The 20,883-nt window shown below is 32.0% G+C and overlaps 1 protein-coding gene across 4 annotated transcripts in view; it reads right to left on the bottom strand.

The window, feature by feature from the left end:
• LOC118200182 (COMM domain-containing protein 3) overlaps positions 1 to 20,883 on the bottom strand; it is a 42,624-nt gene that overhangs the window by 16,663 nt on the left and 5,078 nt on the right. For 2 of the 4 annotated variants that reach the window (XM_035372111.2, XM_035372113.2), the window contains exons 3-7: positions 18,456 to 18,519; positions 18,340 to 18,374; positions 18,172 to 18,232; positions 13,216 to 13,272; positions 6,467 to 6,526 (exon numbers count right to left, since the gene is read on the bottom strand). In XM_035372111.2, the coding sequence (XP_035228002.1) occupies positions 6,467 to 6,526; positions 13,216 to 13,272; positions 18,172 to 18,232; positions 18,340 to 18,374; positions 18,456 to 18,519 (277 nt within the window). The remainder of the gene's footprint in view (positions 1 to 6,466; positions 6,527 to 13,215; positions 13,273 to 18,171; positions 18,233 to 18,339; positions 18,375 to 18,455; positions 18,520 to 20,883) is intronic. The other 2 variants (XM_035372112.2, XM_035372114.2) reach the window with 1 other exon arrangement.

Below are 20,883 nucleotides of genomic sequence, written 5' to 3'. Positions count from 1 at the left end.
TGATATCTTTGAGAAATCTCATCATTTAATATTATAAAAATTAGCCATGACTGCATAAAAAGTTAACTGTAATAAAGTTCTTCTTTACTTGTAAAGATTTTCGCGCTAAAAAATGTTGACGAGGAAAAGTTTACCCAAAATTTCCTTCCGTATGCTAAAAATAGATTTTGTTGATGACACTCATAGACCCAAAGATTACATTTAGGACTATTTGAATTAAGAATAACTGATTTGTTATTCACATAAACCCAGAACCAGCGCCAGGGCTCATATGGCCGCACCAGTCACACAATTTAGGACTCACAGAGACTGCAACAGGTGGTAAGATATCTAGCGCCGACCCTCAATAAGGCTTAAGTATATGTGGGAATTTATTTGTTCAGAACTCTGACAATCTTTAATGTGCAAGAAATACACATGTGTATAATAAATAATTAACTAAACTAATACAATCAGGCTTAATTGTCTCAGTGTGCGATAGAAGCAAGATAAAATTTAACGGAACAACTTGTCGTTAGTCGCCAAGCTCATAATGCATAGCCAAATATGCATAGTGAAAGATAGTTAAATTTGATGATGATATAGCCACTAATTTTAAAGGTTTTCGGATATCGCAAAAAAAAAGGTGAAATTTTGCAATTAATGGATTTTGTAAAGAAATGTGGAGAAGCGGTAATAAATGAAGATGATATAAAAGAAGTTTTTCATTGTGACAACAATGCTTCTCAATCATCAATCAATTAATGAATGACGAAATCTGTAGTATGGTTCTAGATCCAGAAAATACCGCTGCCAATAGTGAAGAAAGTGGCAGAGAAGTTACTGAAAATGAGAAAATTTCGATTAACAAGTCGGAATTCTCGAAACAGCAATTACAAGACTTGAACAGTGGAACTTTGTAACTGAACAAGAAATTATGTCTGTTTATAGAATTAAAGAGAAAGTATTAGCACAAAAAACGAAGCAATTTACATTGAAAGAAATGTTTAATAAGGTAAACAAATAATTATTAAACTTTCTGTTTGTAAATTTTGATACCCTTTAGGTCATAAATACTTCATTATTTCATAAATTATGATTTTATATTTTTAATTTTATTATTTCTGCATGCCATCTTACTAGATTTAAACTGATGATCTAATATTCAGAAAAATCCAGAATTGCCGTCCTGATGTGTCCGGATTTCAAACTTTGTACTGTAGTAAGAAATATGATAATTAAATAAGCACAAGATTAAGATGTGCAATTAATGCTTACAGTATATTAGACAAAAGCTTATAATATATTATTATGGTTTTTGTATTTAGTTTGCTATTTTTAGTAGAAATGTTATTAAATTGTTTCATTTCCCCATGCACTGCTGCACGCAACAAGTTTTAACAGAAAGCTATGCCAAAAAAGTAAAAATGCAGGAGCACACACATTTAATAAATAGATATCTCGTAACTGTACTCTTTTTCTATCCAGAAAAATCGAGAAAATACCAGAATGTTCTCATGCATAATTAAGAAGCTTATAAAAGCCAGATCAAAACATCTCAATTCAATTGTTAACTTAGTTCTTGTTGTTGATTGCTGCGAATTTGCGGTGAGATCAGATTAGCTTTCTCTGCTTTGAATCAAGTTCTATTAAACATTTTAGCAGTTTAAAATATAACTACTGTGAGATATTGCGATATTGTATGAAAATCTCTGAGAAAAATTTCAGCGTTTTGTTTTACTTCTTGGGATAAGAATAAATTTTATTAACTTTTTATAGACTTGTGCATTCAATCCATTACGAACCCATACATGCGCAACACTTTTTGGTGTCAAGAGTGGGATTTGAATGCCAATAACTAGAGTGATGGAAGAAAAATTGAGGCAGTTGATAAATGCATTTGCTGCATTCCAAAAAAAGATGTAAGCTGATCAATGATCCTTTAAAGAAGAGATTAAAGCGGGACAGGAATCCGTTAAAAAAAAGATGGAGCCTGTTCAAAAAGAGATCAAAGCAAGTCAAGAATTAGTTAAAAAAGAGATGAAAGCTATTAAAAAGAGATTACCTGTATAATAGAAAACAAATTTGAGGCTACAGAAGGTAGGTAGAATCAGACTCGGTCAAAAGTAAGGTTGGAGAAATTGAAGAAAGTGTTTCTGTCAAAAAACAAATAGAAGGGAGAGTTTCTGCTGTGGAGGAACGGACTGAAGGAAGAGTTTCTGCCATCCAAAAACAAATTAATGACAGGGTTTCTGCAGTTGCCAAAGAAGTTGATAATTTAAAGAAATTCATAGCAATGGCAAGGGGCAATTCGGATGGTTTTAAGTTTTTACCCATGCCTGTTCATCCCTCCCTGAAGCTATCCACGTATGATGGGAAGACCTCCTGGCAAGTATATAAGACACAATTTTCTATGGTGATGAATGCGAATGGATGGGATTCTCAAGCTAAGGCCTGTCATCTTGCCGCTTCTCTGAGAGCAGATGCTGAGGATATTCTTCAAACTCTTCCAGAATACCAAGGATTAGACTTCGAAGCTCTATCCGGTGCTTTAGAGCTGAGCTTTGGTGAGAAATGTTTAAAAGACTACAGAAGGTTTCAATTAAAATCACGCCAACAGAAGCCCACAGAAACACTCCAGGAGTTCGCCACAGATGTTGAAAGGCTGACTCACCTTGCCTTTATGGAATGCCCGAGAGAAACAAGGGAAATTCTCTCCCTGCAATACTTTATTGACGGCATCCGGAATCTTGAAATACAGAAAACTGTGTGAGTGGCAGATGTCAGGAATGTAAAAAGTGCTCTAGTGTATGCCATGAAATTTGAGGCAGCCCAGCAAGCAACTCGTAGAGATCACTACCCAGTCAGAGCTGTGCGAGTCCATGAGCGAGTGGATCAATTGATGGCTCGTTTAGATGATTTATCCAGACAAGTCGACACTTTGATACGGACTACAAGTGAGAACAAACCGGCTCTAAAGTGTTGGAAATGTCATACTGAAGGCCAGATATGACGGCACTGCAGAACGCCCCAGAGTTTGGAAAATAAAACAGATTATTTGACCAGACAAGTCAGTGCCTTGAGACGGAATAGAAGTAAAAAGAAACCAATCCTAAAATGCTGGAACTGCGGTGTTGGATCTCACATACAAAGGAATTGCAGAACACCCCACAGCACGGAAAATAAGACAGATGATTAAAACAGACAATTAAATAACATGGGATGAAAAAGGAGTGACAAGAAACCAACGTGCTGGAACTGCGGAGCTAAGGCCACATACGAAGAAACTGCAGAAGGCCCCAGGGTACGGAAAACAAGGCGATTTCGCAGCAACGACGCAGGAAACAAATTAGTGATCATATCGCAAAGCGGAGTTTGAACGACAGTGAAAAACCCCATTTTAAAGCTCTCAAAATTTCTGCAGTGAGTGGCAGCAGTAATGCACTATCCATCAATGGGCATATCGATGAAGTTCCTTGAAATATAATCATTGACACAGGATCTAATGTTACCATCATCCGAAAAGACTTAGCTCGACAGTTTAAAAATAAATTCATTTCGAAGCCATCCTGCGTTACCCTCCAGACCATATCTGGTGATGAAATCGACATGACTGGGAAGTTAAACGTGAACATCACATTTGGAAGTGCCGCTTACTATCACACAGCATATGTGGCAGATATTACAGATCCTTGCATACTCAAACTGGACTTTTTAAGGAAATACAATTTTTTCTTTGACTTCAAAAGCAACAAACTGCTTTCAGCATAAGAGGACATGACTATACATCTTCAGAAGAGATCCGCACCTGGAAACGCTGATGCTCTGTCTAGAAGACCTTGCACAGAAAGCTGCCGAAACCGTACTAGGGTCGAAGAGAGACACGAGACTACTGGCTTTTCTCCATCCAAGATGTTCAGCACTCGTGACCTTCGTCTGGCTTGTGATGCGCCTTCATCGCCTGAGGAATACATCCAAGATCTCCAGGCCTGGTTTGAAGTGATGCAAGACTGAGTCAACTTCCGATGGAAAAGGTGAAGACCCGATACAACACGAGAGCTGCTGGACATCGACAAGGTGTTGGACAAGACAAGGAGACAAAGTGTGGTTGTGGAACCCGATTCGACGAAAAGGACTCAGTCTGAAACTACAGTCACCTTGGAATGGTCCATACACAGTCCTAAACAGGCTAAACAATGTCGTGGTTCGGATCTGTAAGTCACTAAACTCTAAACCTAAGGTCGTTTGTTACGACAGGTTAGCTTCTTACTATGGCCATAGTACATAATCTATATAATTGTAATTAACCCTAGAATGTACACATTTGTCTCCTGGACGAAGCCCATAACAAATAACCTTGCTTGGTCTTTCCTAAAACAGGTATTGGGATGTGCGACTCAGCACCGTTATATGATCTTGGCTACTATAGATTAGGACACTCCTTCTTACCAGAATATTTTCGCATATAGCATTTTTAGAACAATATTTGTCTCAGAGATGAATGGTTAGCTGTAACATTTCATTTCAGAATCCGACTTAAGTTCATTTCTGTGTTGCCTTGAAGAAGTCAAAGCATTTTCAAGGAGAAAATGTTTGGGGTAGACCTGAGGCTACCCGAGAGTGATGAAGAAAATTCTATTTCTTGGGACGAATTGGAGAAAGAAGATTTTGCTGAGGTTGAAAATCATGAATTTACAGATAGCGACAAAGATGGAAATGAGGAATTATCACTTGACAATAAAAATGAAAAAGAAACAATGTTTGAAAAACATGATGAAAAATTTCATTTGAAACATGGAGCTAAAAAAGAAAATGCTAAACAAGTTGAAAAATTAAATTTGAAATATGAAGTTCAAAAAGTTAAAAAATTCCGAAATTTTTTAGTCATGAAAAATCTGTTATTTACCCCGGTAAAATTCACCTAAAGTAAAGATAAGTCCTAAATCAATCAACACAAGTACAGCACTTCGCAATATTATCCACTTATTAAAGAACCAAAGGACTGAGCCATAAAAGGGACTGAAGACACATTGGATCAGATATGCAACAAGATGTCATGTAGTAGAAAACACGGTGAAGGCCTCTTTTCTGAGTTTCCCAGCATGATAAATATCAGTTTAATGAATGCGCATGTTACATATGTGCATAATATAAAACCCAAAAAAGCATCATCAAGGAAAATGTTCACAATAAAGCTAAGTGAAGATGTTCTTGCTCCATGGATGAAGAAGAGTTACAGCATACCAGCTTTGCCTCGATCAACAAGAACAATTATAAGGCAACTGTTGAAATCTCCTGAACAATCTGACAATAAAAATTAAAAAAAAATTTTTTTTTTTTTTTTTTTTTTTTAAACTAGTGCTTCTTCTTGTGCATTTTGTGCACAATGACTCCCAACTTTTGTCAAACATGTTCCACAGTGATTCGCAGAGAACAACATGCTAGTATGTGTAAAGACTGCTTTAAGAATAAATAAATGATACTTTTTTACTACCTTAAAGTTTCAGAGTCCTGAAATCATCTGCCGGTAGTATACTTTTATTTTAATTAACTTTTAAAATAGGTTTTAAACACGCTTAAGCACAATTCACCTCGTAGACGAATGGTTACTATTCCTGTAAGTTTTTCAAAGGGTAGTATTCTAGGGTTAATATTGTAAATAGTACATGGTCCTGTTTGTTTCTAAATTTGTATTTGATTTTTATTTATTATTCGATAGTATTTGATATTTTTAAAGTTAGTTATTGCATTTATTGTTTATGTTGTTTGTTATTGCATTGACGCCTTAGTCGGCTTCCTGCCCAGGACATACAGGCCTTGGGAAGGGGGCAGTGTTACAGTTTTTGTATTTAGTTTGCTATTTTTAGTAGAATTGTTATTAAATTGTTTCATTTCCCGTGCAATGCTGCATGCGATAAGTTTTAACAGAAGGATACACAGAAAAAGTAAAAATATAGAAGCATGTGCATTTAACATTTAATAAATAGATAACTCATAACTGTACTCTTTTGCTATCCAGAAAAATTGAGAAAATACCAGAATGTTCTCGTGCATGATTAAAAAGCTTATAAAAGCCGGATAAAAACATCTCAATTAAATTGTTAACTCAGTTCTTGTTGTTGACTGCAGCGAATTCGCGGTGAGATCAGATTAGCTTTCTCTGCTTTGAATCAAGTTCTATTAAATATTTTAGTAGTTTAAAATATAGCTACTGTGAGATATTGCAATACTGTACGAATATCTCTGAGGAAATTTCAGCATTTTATTTCACTTCTTGGGATAAGAATAAATTTTATTAACTTTTTATCGACTTGTGCATTCAATCCATTAGGAACTCATACGCATGCAACAATATAACTGTCATTCATCTGGTTCAGTTAGTTGTGACTCAATGTCATTCCAGTATCGAAGAAATGTTTCACTTTTACCAACATTTAAAACATGAAAATGAATTAAAAATACCACATTTTTAGTTTTAATAAATTACCTGAAGTTGTTCCATTGAACAGGCAAATGTTACATCATCTGTAGAGTTTGTCAATGGATTCTAGGTAAGCAAAAAATTAAATAAAACTGCATTAAACAAACTAAAGATCTGTTATTACATGTTTAATATGTAAATTAATGTTCTGGAAATTTCTTTCAGTTACAATGATAGATATTTACATTAAAATAAAAGAAAGTTCTGCAACTACAGAAAAACTAATGTGGCAAAAAGTAAGCCATAACTTTTTATTAACTACCATGCAAAGGTGAAGAGGGGGGGGTTCTGCTTTTTCTTTTTGCATTATGCCAGCAACCATGAAAGTTGGCTACCTTCAAACTATCGAGGCTGACAAAAGATCCTATAAAAAAGTCACACTAATCATTCCTACAGAATTCTCAAGGAACAGACATCTATTTATTTAATAAATTATCAGTATGTGAGTTGCTTTGCTTTGCACTTTGTAAAAAATTTTTTGGTGATTTCTTCTATTTTGTTAGGCTCTCCAATTTTATCAGATGTTCTCTTTAGAACACTATGAGCACAAACTTCTGCCAAATAATTATTCTAGATGTTATGAATGTGTTGTTATGTCACAGTTATCCATAATTTATGCTAAATCATACTGCTTGGCGACAACTTCATGGTCAACAGAATAATACATAATTAGCAGTTTTTTTTTTTAAACATTTTAAAGAAAATCAAATATTAGACTCCTTTCACACATTTTCATACATAATAAAATAATTTTACCACGATGCTTTATTATGCTATTGTTTTCAAGCATTAATAGTGAATATTCATACTAATTATTAAAAGAACTAGCATAGAAATAAAACAGTTAAATTAAAAGCAATATTAAAAAAAAAGTATACGGTATACGCAAGAATACAGACTGCATTTTAAATAAAAATATAAAATAAATAATTTCACTTGCAGATCTTAAATGCACAAGCAAATTACACAGAAATTTCTATAACACTAAAACAAATTTCCTATCTATTAAATGCTCATTTTCACCCCATTGTTTTTGTAGTGCTGCTGCAAAAATCATCTTTATTGATATTACATCAATTACAAAAAAAAAAAATCACATTTTTATTTTTATTCTTAATAAGTGGAATATGAGGTTTATTGATGATTATGCATATACTCTTAAGTTATGAAAAAAACTGTTACATTAAAATAAATTTCCTGTCTAATAAATATTAAATTTTCATTCCATGTTTTTGCATGAATCTAAAATCTGTTTTATTTGTATTACATTAACTGAAAACAGCTAGATTATATTTCCAATATTATTAAATGAATGGTGATGACGAACAATAAATACTTTTATCCGTCTGATTAAATACTATCAACAATTAATATATATCTTGGATGCAACTCTTGTGTCAATAAATATAATATATATAACAAAAACAGTAATAAACTACACCCTTGCAGTGATAAAAACTACAGTGTAATTTAAGGATAAGTAATAGAATAAAAACAAAAACATCAAATAAGGTAATTTTATGGACTGAAAGAATGGACTTAGAGAAACTAGATAATATGTAACATAATCCTAAAAATAAAAACCTCTAAGCAATAAAGGCCTAACTAAGCACTAATAATTTTGACTAACTTCTAAAATTTTAATCAATAAAAGAACAAAGTACAAAAAAAATGACTTATACATAAATAGGATAGATTTAAAGCAATTAACCCCAAATGCACCACATATATCCAGAGGGGATAACAATTAAATGCCTAAGTATATGTCTATCTCTCTTTCTATACATGTAAGATTAAATATTAACTTGAAATAACCCTAAACTCTTCTTTTTAATTCGGTTATTTTCCCCTTCTGTCCTAAAAACGGTAACTGCTAATAATATCTCTCTGTAAATCATATCATTTTAAAATAAATCTTTTAACAGTATTTTCACATAATGGCAATCATAACATTTAAATCTGGAAATTGAAATTTACAGTAACCAATTAAAGGAAACAAAATAATAATTAAATAAGTCTTGAACTTCATTTGGAAGACACTCATTCGTTCTATGCATCTTTTGCTAGCTGACACTGCTAACTGCAAATATGTTAAGCAAATGTAAAAATTTATTAAAGAATGATAGTATGTCTTACAGCTGGCTTAGCTATGTATATCTTCATCAGATGCTGGCATTTAACTGGCTGTAACCTGCTGCACCATCATCATGCATCTCTGTCATTAACTTCTAAATCAGATTGATTCAAAAATATAAAACTGGTAAAGGGGACAGGAATAAACAGATTTTGTAATGGAATGTGCATATGCAAATGTCACATTGAGGTGATACATGACACTGTTTGGCAGTAGATAAAAGCACTTTGCTCATGTAAATTGCCATTCCCCATGCAGATTTTAGGCAGTATACATCGCTTCATTGATATGAATTTTATCTATGGGTTGCAGTTAGAATGCAGCAACTACTCAAAGGAAATACAAGGACCAATTCCCAGTATAACAACTTGTCACCTTTACACAGGAGTTTACACAGCACTTTCACAAATGCTCAGTAATAGAATAAAAACTCTTTCAATAATTCTCTCATATAATATAATCCACCTACATTTTCGTAAGGTGACCATATGTCCTAAATTTCCTGGGACAGTCCCAAATTTTCAGTCTCTATCCCGATTTTTTGCAATTCATTTTTTTGGTTCCAAATTGATAGAATTTGTCCCAAAAAACAGTAGTACAGTGCGAAGTCCGATATGATCCAATATCTGGTATGATCTAAAATCCGAACCTCAAAGACATCAACAACTTCATTTGGGGGGGGGGTGCTTACCGAATCCACATCTGATCCCCCCTCGCATAATAAAACATCTGGCGAGTCTGATTCTGAATTTTACTTCGGCACTAAATAAAATACCTCATTATTGAAAAAACAATCCTTTTAGCATAAATTTGTATGATCAATAATTTGGCTCTGTGAATGCCTATCTGCTTGACTACATCTCAAACTGAAACATTCTACACTGATACATTGTTGATTTTACACCTACTACTAATATGTTATATCCCTGATGCCAACCTGGCAAATCATTATGTATTATATTTTACTTTTACCACCGCATGTTTATTAACACAAGACAACTTGAGTAATGACTCATGTAAGCAATGCCTAAACAATTTTTTTATGTTAGTAATAAAATAATAAAGAGTATGGTAACCTTTTATGTTGACATTACGCTTGCCGATGATTACAGATTTAAGTTCAATGTGCTAAGAAATGTTGATGAGGAAAAATTTCAGATCTCTTCCATATGCTAAAATTACATTTTTTTAATGATACTCATAAGCCAAAAGATTAAATTTAGTGCTATTTGAATTAAGGATAATCGATTTGTTATTCACATAAACCCAGAACCAGCGCCACAGCTCATATGCAGGCAGTAAAATATTTAGCGCCGGCCCTCAATAAGCCTTAAATATATGTGGGAATTTATTTATTCAGGACTCAAATAAGCATGTGTAAAAAATAGACATAAGTATAATAAATAATTAAACTAATATAATTCAGACTTAGTCTCAGTGTGCGATAGAAGCAAGATAAAATTTAGCAGAACAACTTGTCTTTAGTCACCAATCTCATGATTCATAGCCAAATATGTATAGTGAATGACAGCTAAATTTTATGATGATAGCCACGAATTTTAAAAGTTTTCGGATATCACAAACCAAAGGTGAAATTTCCAATTAACGGATTCTGTAAAGAAATGTGGAGAAGTAGTAATATATGAAGATGGTATAAAAGAAGGTTTTCATTGTGATGACAATGCTCCTCAATCATCAATCAATTAATGGATACGAAATCTGTAGTATGCTTCTAGATCCAGAAAATACCTCTACCCATAGTGAAGAAAGTGACAGAGAGAAACTGAAAATGAGAAAATTTCGATTGACAAGTTAGTCGGAATTCTCGAAACAGCAGCCATACAATTGATTTTTTTTAATAATGGGTTCAAAAAAAAAGTGTACATTTAACAAAACCTACAGAAGGAATACCCATTTATTGAAAAACTATAAGCAATTCTGATGTATGGTGCAATACATGTTCTTCAAAATTTTCAATAAGCCATACAGGACTTACAGATATTAAACTTCCTATAAACAATAATAAAATATAAAATGTCAAAATCTGCTGCTACATATAGCTTGTCATCAAAGAATTTAAACAGGAGAAAATGGGTGATAAGGAAGAAGAATTAGCTGCAATAGAAGGTACTTTTGCATGCCATACTATTTGGCACAACCACTGCTTTAGGTCTATGAATTGTACGTCCAAGCTGCTTCAAGTGGCATTTGAGCCTAAATTTACATGTGTGCGAACCAAGGCTGAAGCAACAATACTAAATGTTTTTATGCCTTACGCTTTAACAGCTTTGTACAATGATTCAGGAAAAAAGATTCATTTGTATCTTAACTGATGTGTCCAATAAGGAAATAAAACTTTTTACGATACTTGTTAGATTTATAGACTGGAGTTACAAACTTAAGAGTAAAAATTTTAGAATTTAAATCCTTACCTGATGAAACATCTGATATTGTCAGCAACTATTTCACTACCTGTCTTGAAGAAATAATTTTAAAGAAAAAGTTATTTATCTTTGTGCCAATAATACAAATTCTAACTTTGGAGGAGCTGACAGATGTAGAGAAAATAATGTTTTTGTTAAACTGAAATGAAACCTTAACTATGGTTTGATTGGAGTCTGATGTGCAGCACATAACACAATAAAAACATCACCTGATGTTTTTTCCATTTGATATAGAAATGATTATTTCTAAGATATTCTTACACTTTAAATCTTATACTGTTAGAGTAGAAACATTGAGAAATTTCTATAATGTTGTAGAAACCAAATTTTCAGCAATACTAGGAAATTCACAAACAAGATGGTTAGTTTTACTTCCACTGAGCCCCTGTGCCTGGTTCTGCAGGGTGAGAAGACTCTTAGTGCTATTAAATTGGTGGAAAGAGGAATGCCCATATAGTGTCATAGCTTCAATGAATCCTCTGAAAGCTTCAATACTGAGCAAGATAGAGGATAACTTTATTCTTATAAATGTTAACAAAAAAACTCTAGAAAAACTTGAAGGGAATGAAGATGTGTCACAATACGAAGTTAATGAATTTCAAGAAGTTATTGTTTCAATTTATCAGACTGCTCTTACTTATTTGGAGAAATGGAGAAAAAGAATATTTCAGGAGATGGAAATGTATAGCTGCATCATATTAAATGAAATCCCTTCTTGTAGTCAAGTTGAAACAGCTTTTTTGTTAATTAATAAAATGATATCAAATCATAAATTATTGGAAATTGATATATGTTAGGAATATGTTTATCTTAAACAATACATCACAGAAGAAAAAATATTGGAATGGTCAAAAAATAAGATCTGCACAGTTCAGACATGAATAACTGCATATTTTAACACGTTCATGCCGCACTAGTCTGTCTCACTGGGTGGTACACACTAGTATGTTATATCTGGCAGCATGTACCACTGGTGGCCTGCACTAGTCTGTCTTATCGGATGGTACGCATTCGATTGTGTTATTAAATTGCTTCTATTTATATTTCTTCTTCCACTGATAGATTCATCAGATGAATCACTTATTTCCATATTCTTGTTAACTATTATTTATAAGGGCAAAAATTAAAAAAAAATTCTAACTGCCTTTCTAGTTATAATTATTGGCCAAAATCTGAGGTTAAGATGAAAAAACTGCCCAAGTTACACAACTTGCAAAATAAGTACTCACTACACTGTTAGCACTTACTGTTCTTGCGGTTTTCGCGGGGAAGACACGGACGCACTTCATTATCTACTCTCCTGTCCTCTGACAGAGAACCTTCGACAGCAGTTCTTTCCTTCCGACTACATCACATATCCTGTGAATAGACTGTTCACGGACTATTACTGCAACAAGGGCATCTTAGAGATAATGAAGCAAGTGAATGAAAATAATTATATCCAAGAAACTACAGATTAATAAAAAATTTAGAAAGGCGGCCAAACCGTCAGATTGGTAGCAATGACTAGGATGACTTCCTAACCCTGTAGTGCCATTAACTTAGTTTGGCAGAACAGGTTAAGTAAAGTAACCATATACATACTATTAGCAAACGTACAACTCGTATACAGGTCTGAACAGGTAATAATCACACACCGACAGATGAAAACGGCGCAAAAATTTGAGCGCCGCCTCACGGCGAAGAACATAAAAATTGGCCCCGGCGTGAACATGTTAATACAAACCAGATTCCTTGTTCAAATGTTTTAAAAACTGCTAGAATTTTTCTTTTATCTTTCTAGCACTAATGCTGCAACTGAGCAAGTATTTAGCATTATAAACAGTTTTTGGACCAGGGATAAGATATAGCCTAAAGTACCCACTTATGCCACTGATGCCAATGACTTAAACAAAAATACATATTATTCAATTGTAACTACCATAAATATATTGCTCGGGCAATGTTAAGTAAAAACATAGTGCAATTCAAAAACTGTGTTAATTTAAACATGCGTTAAGTGAGAAAATCCCATACATATTACATAAATAAAAGAAAACCCATAAAAAGCATCATTATTTAAAACCAATTCCAAATTATGCATTATAATCCAATATTTCATAATCAAAATTCACAGAGTAAAAAACAGTGATTTATAATGGTTATAATTTTAAAAGCAGAAGGAATTTAAAACTTACCCATGTTTTCAAACAGATAATATAATTAAGCTCACAGACTTTTTTACAATTACTCGACTAGAAGAAAAGAAAATTTTAAATTCCATGTAAATTTAATTTCTAAATATGATGACAGGTTTTGATACACCATAAGTTTTAAAGAAAAATTTATATATATTCCATACTTACTACTTTTCATTTTATTTATTTGTCAAGTTGTATTTTATTTTTCTGTTTTCATAATTATCAATATTTTCTGACTCAAACTGAATTATGTTACTCTTATACCTAACACTAGTTCTGTTCCTATATTACAAATTTAAATAATTAATGAAATATATCTTTAGTAAACAGTGAAAATAAAAGCTACTATATTTCTCATATCTAAATATATGATAGCTTTATTAGCTTTTATTATGACAATAATACTTTATTTCAGTGGTAACAAAAATCTTCAAAATTATGTTACAATCTAATTATATAAAAAATTGCTTCAATAAGTTTTATGTATAGATATATATGCTTATAATTGAGAACAACACTGTGCAGTTTGACTATTTCTACATTTAAATGATTTTTGACAGGAAACTGAAACCTTAATTCTTTGTTTACATATTCCCCATTTGAATGATCAAATAACTGCATGATAAAGATTCCAGAGTTTTAGAAACACTCATTTCATTCAGAAATTCTTATATCTCCCCCCCCCCTTTTTTTTTTTTTTTTTTTTGAGAATACACTACAAAGTTTGAGGATCCGGACTCGTCGGGACTTCGACGATTCCGGATTTGAGATTTTTCCGAATATTAGATCATCAGTTTAAATCTAGTGAGATGGCATGCAGAAATTAAAAATATGAAATCATGATTTATGAAATAAAGAAGCATCTGTGATCTAAAGGGCATCAAACTTTACAAAAAAAGCTTAATATTTATCTGTTTACTTTATTAAACATTTCTTTGAATGTAAATTGTTTAAGTTGCTTCATTTTTTGTGCTTATACTTTCTCTTCAATTCTGTGAGACATAATTTCTTGTTCAGTTACAAAGTTCCACTGTTCAAATCCTGTAGTTGCTGCACTGAGAATTCCGATTAACTTGTCAATCAAAATTTTTTTATCTTCAATAACCTCTTGTCACTTTCGTCACCATCGGCAACAGTATTTTCTGGATCTAGAACCATACTACAGATTTCGTCGTCCGTTAATTGATTGATGATTGGGGCATTGTCGTCGCAATGAAAAACTTCTGTTATATCATCTTCATTTATTACCGCTTTTCCACATTTCTTTACAAAATCCATTAATTGGAAAAGCAGATATGCAGCTATAGAGCCAAATTACTGATCACACAAATTTATGCTAAAATAATTGTTTCTTCAATAACGAGATATTTTATTCAGTACCTAAGTGAAATCATGAATCGGGATCCTGCGAATGCTTTCTTATGGGAGGAAAAATCAAATGTGCATGCGTAAAGCATTAAAAAAAATTCCTAAGAAAATTTTGTTAGTGGCTTTAAGGTCCACATTTTAGATCATTCCAGATATTGGACGTCCAGTTCTTGGACTTTGTACTGTATTACTAACTGCTTTACTCTTTTAGAGTGTATTTTGAATGGAGTTTAAAAGTTTTGGACATTTTTTGACTAAGTAATAGTTTTTTAAGTCTCTTAGTTAAAATGGCAAAATTCATTAAGTAAAAAAATTTTTGTAAGTTTAAATTTTATAGTTAGATTGGTCATTGCATTCTCTACGTACAACGCCATGATATTATATTATAACTAGACTTTTATTTTGCATTCTTTGTATTTTTAATTTGTCCAAAATTGTTTTGTTGTTATGTAATTTGTTTTTATTCATATCAGGGTTATCAGTTCACTCTTTGAGAGTGGGTGTAAATATTTTTGAACAGACCTTGTTTTGTATTTTATTTTTTTCTATTAGTTTGTATTTATATTAGTTAGTTTTTATATTGTTTGTGTGCTCAAAAAATCAAGTGGAATGAAATGTGAGTTAAATATTCTTAATTGTTCGGATTTTAATATTTTAAATTATTATCCCTTGCTGAGTCAATTTGAAACATTAAAATACGAATAATTAACTTGCATTTGCATAGTTTTATATTCTAAAATATTTCTAAAAATTGTTTAGTAATTTTTTACCTTTTAATTTACAACTTACTTCATGCCAGTTATCTTTTTTAAATTCAATTAAAAAAATATTTTTCCAGAATAGTTTAATTCTTTTTTAACTAATTTTTTAATTTTAATATTATACATGTATACAACTTTTTGTTGTTGTTGTTGTTGTTGCGTGTATTTTAAGATTATGCATGTATACAATATTAAGAACTTGTGTTCTTTCATGTGGTAACAGCAGTATGCAGATTATTTAAATAATTTTAATAGTCTTTGGATGCTGTTAAGGAATTCTGTGTGTCACGCGTATCAAAGAAATAGAAATTTTTAAAGAAGGTAAGAGAATATTTCCTTTCTGTACTGTGTATAGATTAGGTAACATGTATTTCCATTTTTATATTATTTCCTTGTTTGACTTAAAATGCTGTTTATTGAGATTATATATTTTTTGATTTACTTTTGTTTTGGATGCCATTTTACTGGGGAGAGCATTGGAGGTAAACAGTAATGGCACCAAAACTCGCCAATTTTCACAAACGGGTAGGCTGAAATATATTTTTACCTTAGGCCTTTTTTCAGTACAAATGATTAAAATATTTGTATAAATAAAAGAAAAAGCATGTATGATACTTTTCATTAAGCATTAAAAACATATTTTAAGGCAATTTTAGAAATGAACTATATAAGATAACAAACATATATTACTGCAAAGAATATTTTGAAACTAATCTCCGAATTCTAAAATAACTACCGAGAATTCTACGTTTAATTTGATACAAATATTGCTGATATTATATGTTTCACGATTAATACACATTTTTTAGCAATATCCAGAGTCTCTAAAATGTTCTTTTTTATGTTTTTTGACAAAATTACTCATAGTCACTTTCAGAAGTTCAACTGCCACTTTCTCAAGCAATAACATGCTAACTTCATTTTGGAAAATTTGCTGAAAGTTTGGTACATTATGAAAACAATTTCTTAATCTTTCAGGAGATCAAACTATAAAAGTACAACAGAAGTAGCAATAGAACTTGGAAAATGCGTGTATCTACATCCTTGAAGAAATGGGTACTTCACATTTGTTTGCTTGTTGATTAATAGGTGCTAACTAATGATGAACTAACTTGAAAACTTCTAAGGAGTTTGTACATGTAACAGTTACAGTGCTGGGAAAAATTCTGAACAAAAAAATAAACCTGTAAATGTGGAGTCTCTTTTTCTTCTGGGGAATGTGTAATTTTATTTCTACCACAAGTCTGAATGTAACCTGATAGCTACAATTAGCATCTCCGAAGTGATTTAATAACCAATATATATTACAAAAAAATCTAGAATCTGATCTAAAAAATCACCTGAAAATCTGATCTAATAAGCAGTGACCTGTTAAGAGGCAATTGCTTGAATGTATACAGTCAAAAGTCGTTAATCCGGACTCGTCGGGACTTCGGCGATTCCGGATTATCGATTTTTCCGGATTATAGATCATCAGTTTAAATCTCGTAAGATGGCATGCAGAAATTCTAAAATTAAAAATATAAAACCGTAATTTATGAAATAAAGAACAATTACGATCTAAAGGGTATCAAAATTTGCAAAAAGAAAAAGCTTAATATTTATTTGTTTACTTTATTAAACATTTCTTTCAATGTAAGTTGTTTAAGTTTTGCTTTGTTTCATGTGATAATACTTTCTCTTTAATTCTATTAAACAGACATAATTTCTTGTTCAGTTACAAAGTTCCGCTGTTCAAGTCCTATAATTGCTGTGTCAAGAACACCGACTAATTTGTCAATCGAAATTTTTTCGTTTTCAACAACCTCTGTTACTTTTCTTCGCTATCCGAAGCGAATTATAATGACGAGGAACTTGTTTTAAATCATATCAAAGACGGAGCATATCGAGATGAAATACTACATTTGGTAAGGAATTATAAGCCAAATAAAAACATCTGCGCAAGATAAGGATAGTGCTGACAAATCAACTTCCAATTCATTACACGCTGCGTTCCCCCCGCCGAGCAGCGTGAAATTGATAAACAGATTTCGGATTTCAAAACATACTTTCGCTTTAGATCCTTTACATGTTAACAAATATATATCAGAAATTCTATTTGATATAATCGAAAGTTTAAGCTTACTTTTATAAAATTGCTCTTACAGTCTGCAAAAAATAATAAGCCGGATCCAATTCGAAAATTAAGGAACAACGCAATCATCAACATTAACTGAAATAGATAATTAGATAATTTTAGCTTATACGTCCATTATACATAAAACGCGCACGCGAAAACGTATTCTGCACTTGTGCACACTCATATGCGCAGTCGTAAAAGGTCTTACACGCACGCGTAAACGCCTATGCGCATGTGTCAACGCGGCGCATGCGCAGAAAGTTTTTAGTTTTGAGGTCCGGATTATAGATCATTCCGAATTATGGGTGTCCGAATTAACGACTTTTGACTGTATTTGTATACAATATTAGAAATTTTTTAAGCAAAATTTGCCACTCATATTAGGTCAAATATTTGAGTACTTAAATTTGTTTATAATTTCTTTAATTTCAGCTTTTCAAAGCATAATATAAATAATTCAGAATTCCATATGAAACATTAAAAATTTGGGAAAAAAAAAAAAAAAAAAGATGACTTGAATCATTTTCTAGACTATTTTAAATATTACTAATAAATTAGACATCAGTTAAGGAGTAATTAAATTTTAAAATACTAGTGAGAAGACTGTATGTAAAGCTATTTATATTTCAGACTTAATAGGAAATGTTAAAAGTTTAATTACTTTTTTTTTACTTTCATATTTATGTACACTAATTACATAATTACCTTGATCACATAATCCTGTCGCCATTTCACATCAATCACATGATCAAAACTTCTACCTATTCTGTTTAGTTAAAAAAAAAAAATGCATAAGGTAGTCTAGCAACATACAAAGTAGATATTAAATTAAATATTATGAAATTCAATAATGCAAAAATTTAATACACTCACCTTGATAACTGGGATTGAATTTTATCTTTATTTTCCTAAAATGAAAAGTTCAATAAATGTTACGTATAATTACATAAAAAAAAATTATTAAGAGTAAATTTTGAAACAGTATTCACCTGGAACTTGTTCTGAAACATAGATATGCGACTAGAATCCATTCTGCATTCTTCTAATACAGAACTAAATAAATGTTGAATACCAAATATATTTCATTAATATTATTACATTATTAATACAATAATATTATTATTACAAAAATATATTATTTTCATTTCATAATAAGAGAAGCTATCGCACTTTCTGATAATAATGACCACTGAACTTTCACAGATGATCAAGAATTTGAAAAAATAGATACAATGTGTGGCATTTTGCAATCACTACAATTCTTAAAAAGGGTACATACATAAAGTACCCTTTCTATATATATACACTGCCTGCAGTATCTGAAGCAACATACTGGTAAATGTGGAGTTTAAACAGGGTGTCCCACAAAAGACGCCCATTTCTAAAATTAAATAACTCAAAAACAAAGATCAATAGAAGAATGAAACAAAAGGTATGTTTATTGGGGCAGCTGTAAAAATCTGGTACGGAAGTTTTACATTTAGTTACAAAAGTTGTTCATAGTACGCTGTATTACCAAGACGGAGTCTCCACAAAGAGTGATCTGAAGTCCATAGCGACCAGTCTGCGGACAGTTTCACTGTTAAAATATGAAATCAGGTATCAAAGGACGTGCATGAAAATCATGTATTCCATGAAACATGTTTTTTCTGGTAATGGAATTTCACAGGTTAAATTACAGTCCTACGGCAACAAGGCACAGTTTTCAATCCTGATTTAACATTGTAGAAGGTCTAGATTCAAAAACTAAGTTGTGCTTTTCAATAAATTTCAATGAAATGGAAGCATGGCTGATGAGTTAGTGGAAAATGTTGGTGCTAGGCGCTCTTATACAGTCAAAAGTCATTAATCTGGACTCGTCGGGACTTCAGCGATTCGGGATTATCGATTTTTCCAGATTATAGATCATCAGTTTAAATCTGGTAAGATGGCATGCAGAAATTACAAAATTAAAAATATGAAACCGTAATTTATGAAATAAAGAACAATTATGATCTAAAGGGTATCAAAATTTACAAAAAGAAAAAGCTTAACATTTATCTGTTTACTTTATTAAACATTTCTTTCAAAGTTGCTTCCTTTCATGTGATAATACTTTCTCTTTTATTCTATTAAACAGACATAATTTCTTGTTTAGTTACAAAGTTCAGCTGTTCAAGTCCTATAATTGCTGTGTCGAGAATACCGACTAATTTGTCAATCGAAATTTTTCCGTTTTCAATAACCTCTCTGTCACTTTCTTCACTATCAGAAGCGAATTATAATGACGAGGAACTTGATTTAAATCATATCAAAGACGGAGTACATCGAGATGACATACTACATTTAGTAAGGAATTATAAGCCGAATAAAATAAAAACATCTGCCCTGAAGATAAGGATAGTGCTGGCAGATCAACTTCCTATCCATTGCACGCCGCAGTGTGAAATTGATAAACAAATTTCGGATTTCGAAACATACTTTTGCTTTGTACATCCTTTACATATTAGTAAATATATATCGGAAATTCGATTTGACATAATCGAAAGTTCAAGCTTACTTTTATAAAATTGCTCTAACAGTCTGCAAAACATAATAAGCCGGATCCAATTTGTAGATTAAGGAACAACGCAATCTGCAACATTAACTGAAATAGATAATTAGATAATTTTAGCTTAGCTTTTACGGAATGTTATACATTGAATGCGCATGCGTAAGCGCATAATACGTTTACACATGCGCAAAAAGTTTGTAGCTTTGAGGTCCGGATTATGGACATCCGGATTAAAGACTTTTGACTGTATTATACTTTCCTTTCATCACCGCATGTTTATTAACACATGACAACTTGAGTAATGACTCATGTAGCGATGCCTAAACAATTTTTTATGTTAGTAATCGAATAATAAAAAAGTATGGTAACCTTTTATGTTGACATTACGCTTGGTGATGATTCAAGTTAAATACGCTAAAAAATGTTGATGGGGAAACAAATTGATAAACAGATTTCAGAATGGTTAGAGAAACAAAGGATATGCTTTATCCATTTTTTGCGGCAATTCCACTTTTTGTTTGATGGACATCGAAACATGCTTTTGCTTTGTAGATCCTTTGGCAGCTCCAGAATCGGAAACTCTTTTTGACATAATCGAAAGTTCAAGCTTACTTTTTATAAAATTGCTCTAACAAACAGTCTGCAAAAAATAATAAGCTGGATCCAATTCGAAGATTAAGGAACAACGCAATCTGCAACATTAACTGAATTAGATAATTTTAGCTTAGCTTATACCGTCCGTTATACATCACACGCGCATGCGCACATGCACACGCATATTCGCAGCCGTAAAGGTCTTATGCACACGCATAAACGCCTATGGCTGATGGAAGCATGGCTGATGAGTTAGTGGAAAATGTTGGTGCTAGGCGCTCTTATACAGT

The sequence above is a fragment of the Stegodyphus dumicola genome, chromosome 4, assembly GCF_044657685.1.
Source record: "Stegodyphus dumicola isolate Sdum_Otavi_A_Nest chromosome 4, ASM4465768v1".
Taxonomy (NCBI): Eukaryota; Metazoa; Arthropoda; class Arachnida; order Araneae; family Eresidae; genus Stegodyphus; species Stegodyphus dumicola.
The sequence above is the reverse complement of the archived record's forward strand: the minus strand, read 5'-3'. Positions and strand labels throughout refer to the sequence as shown.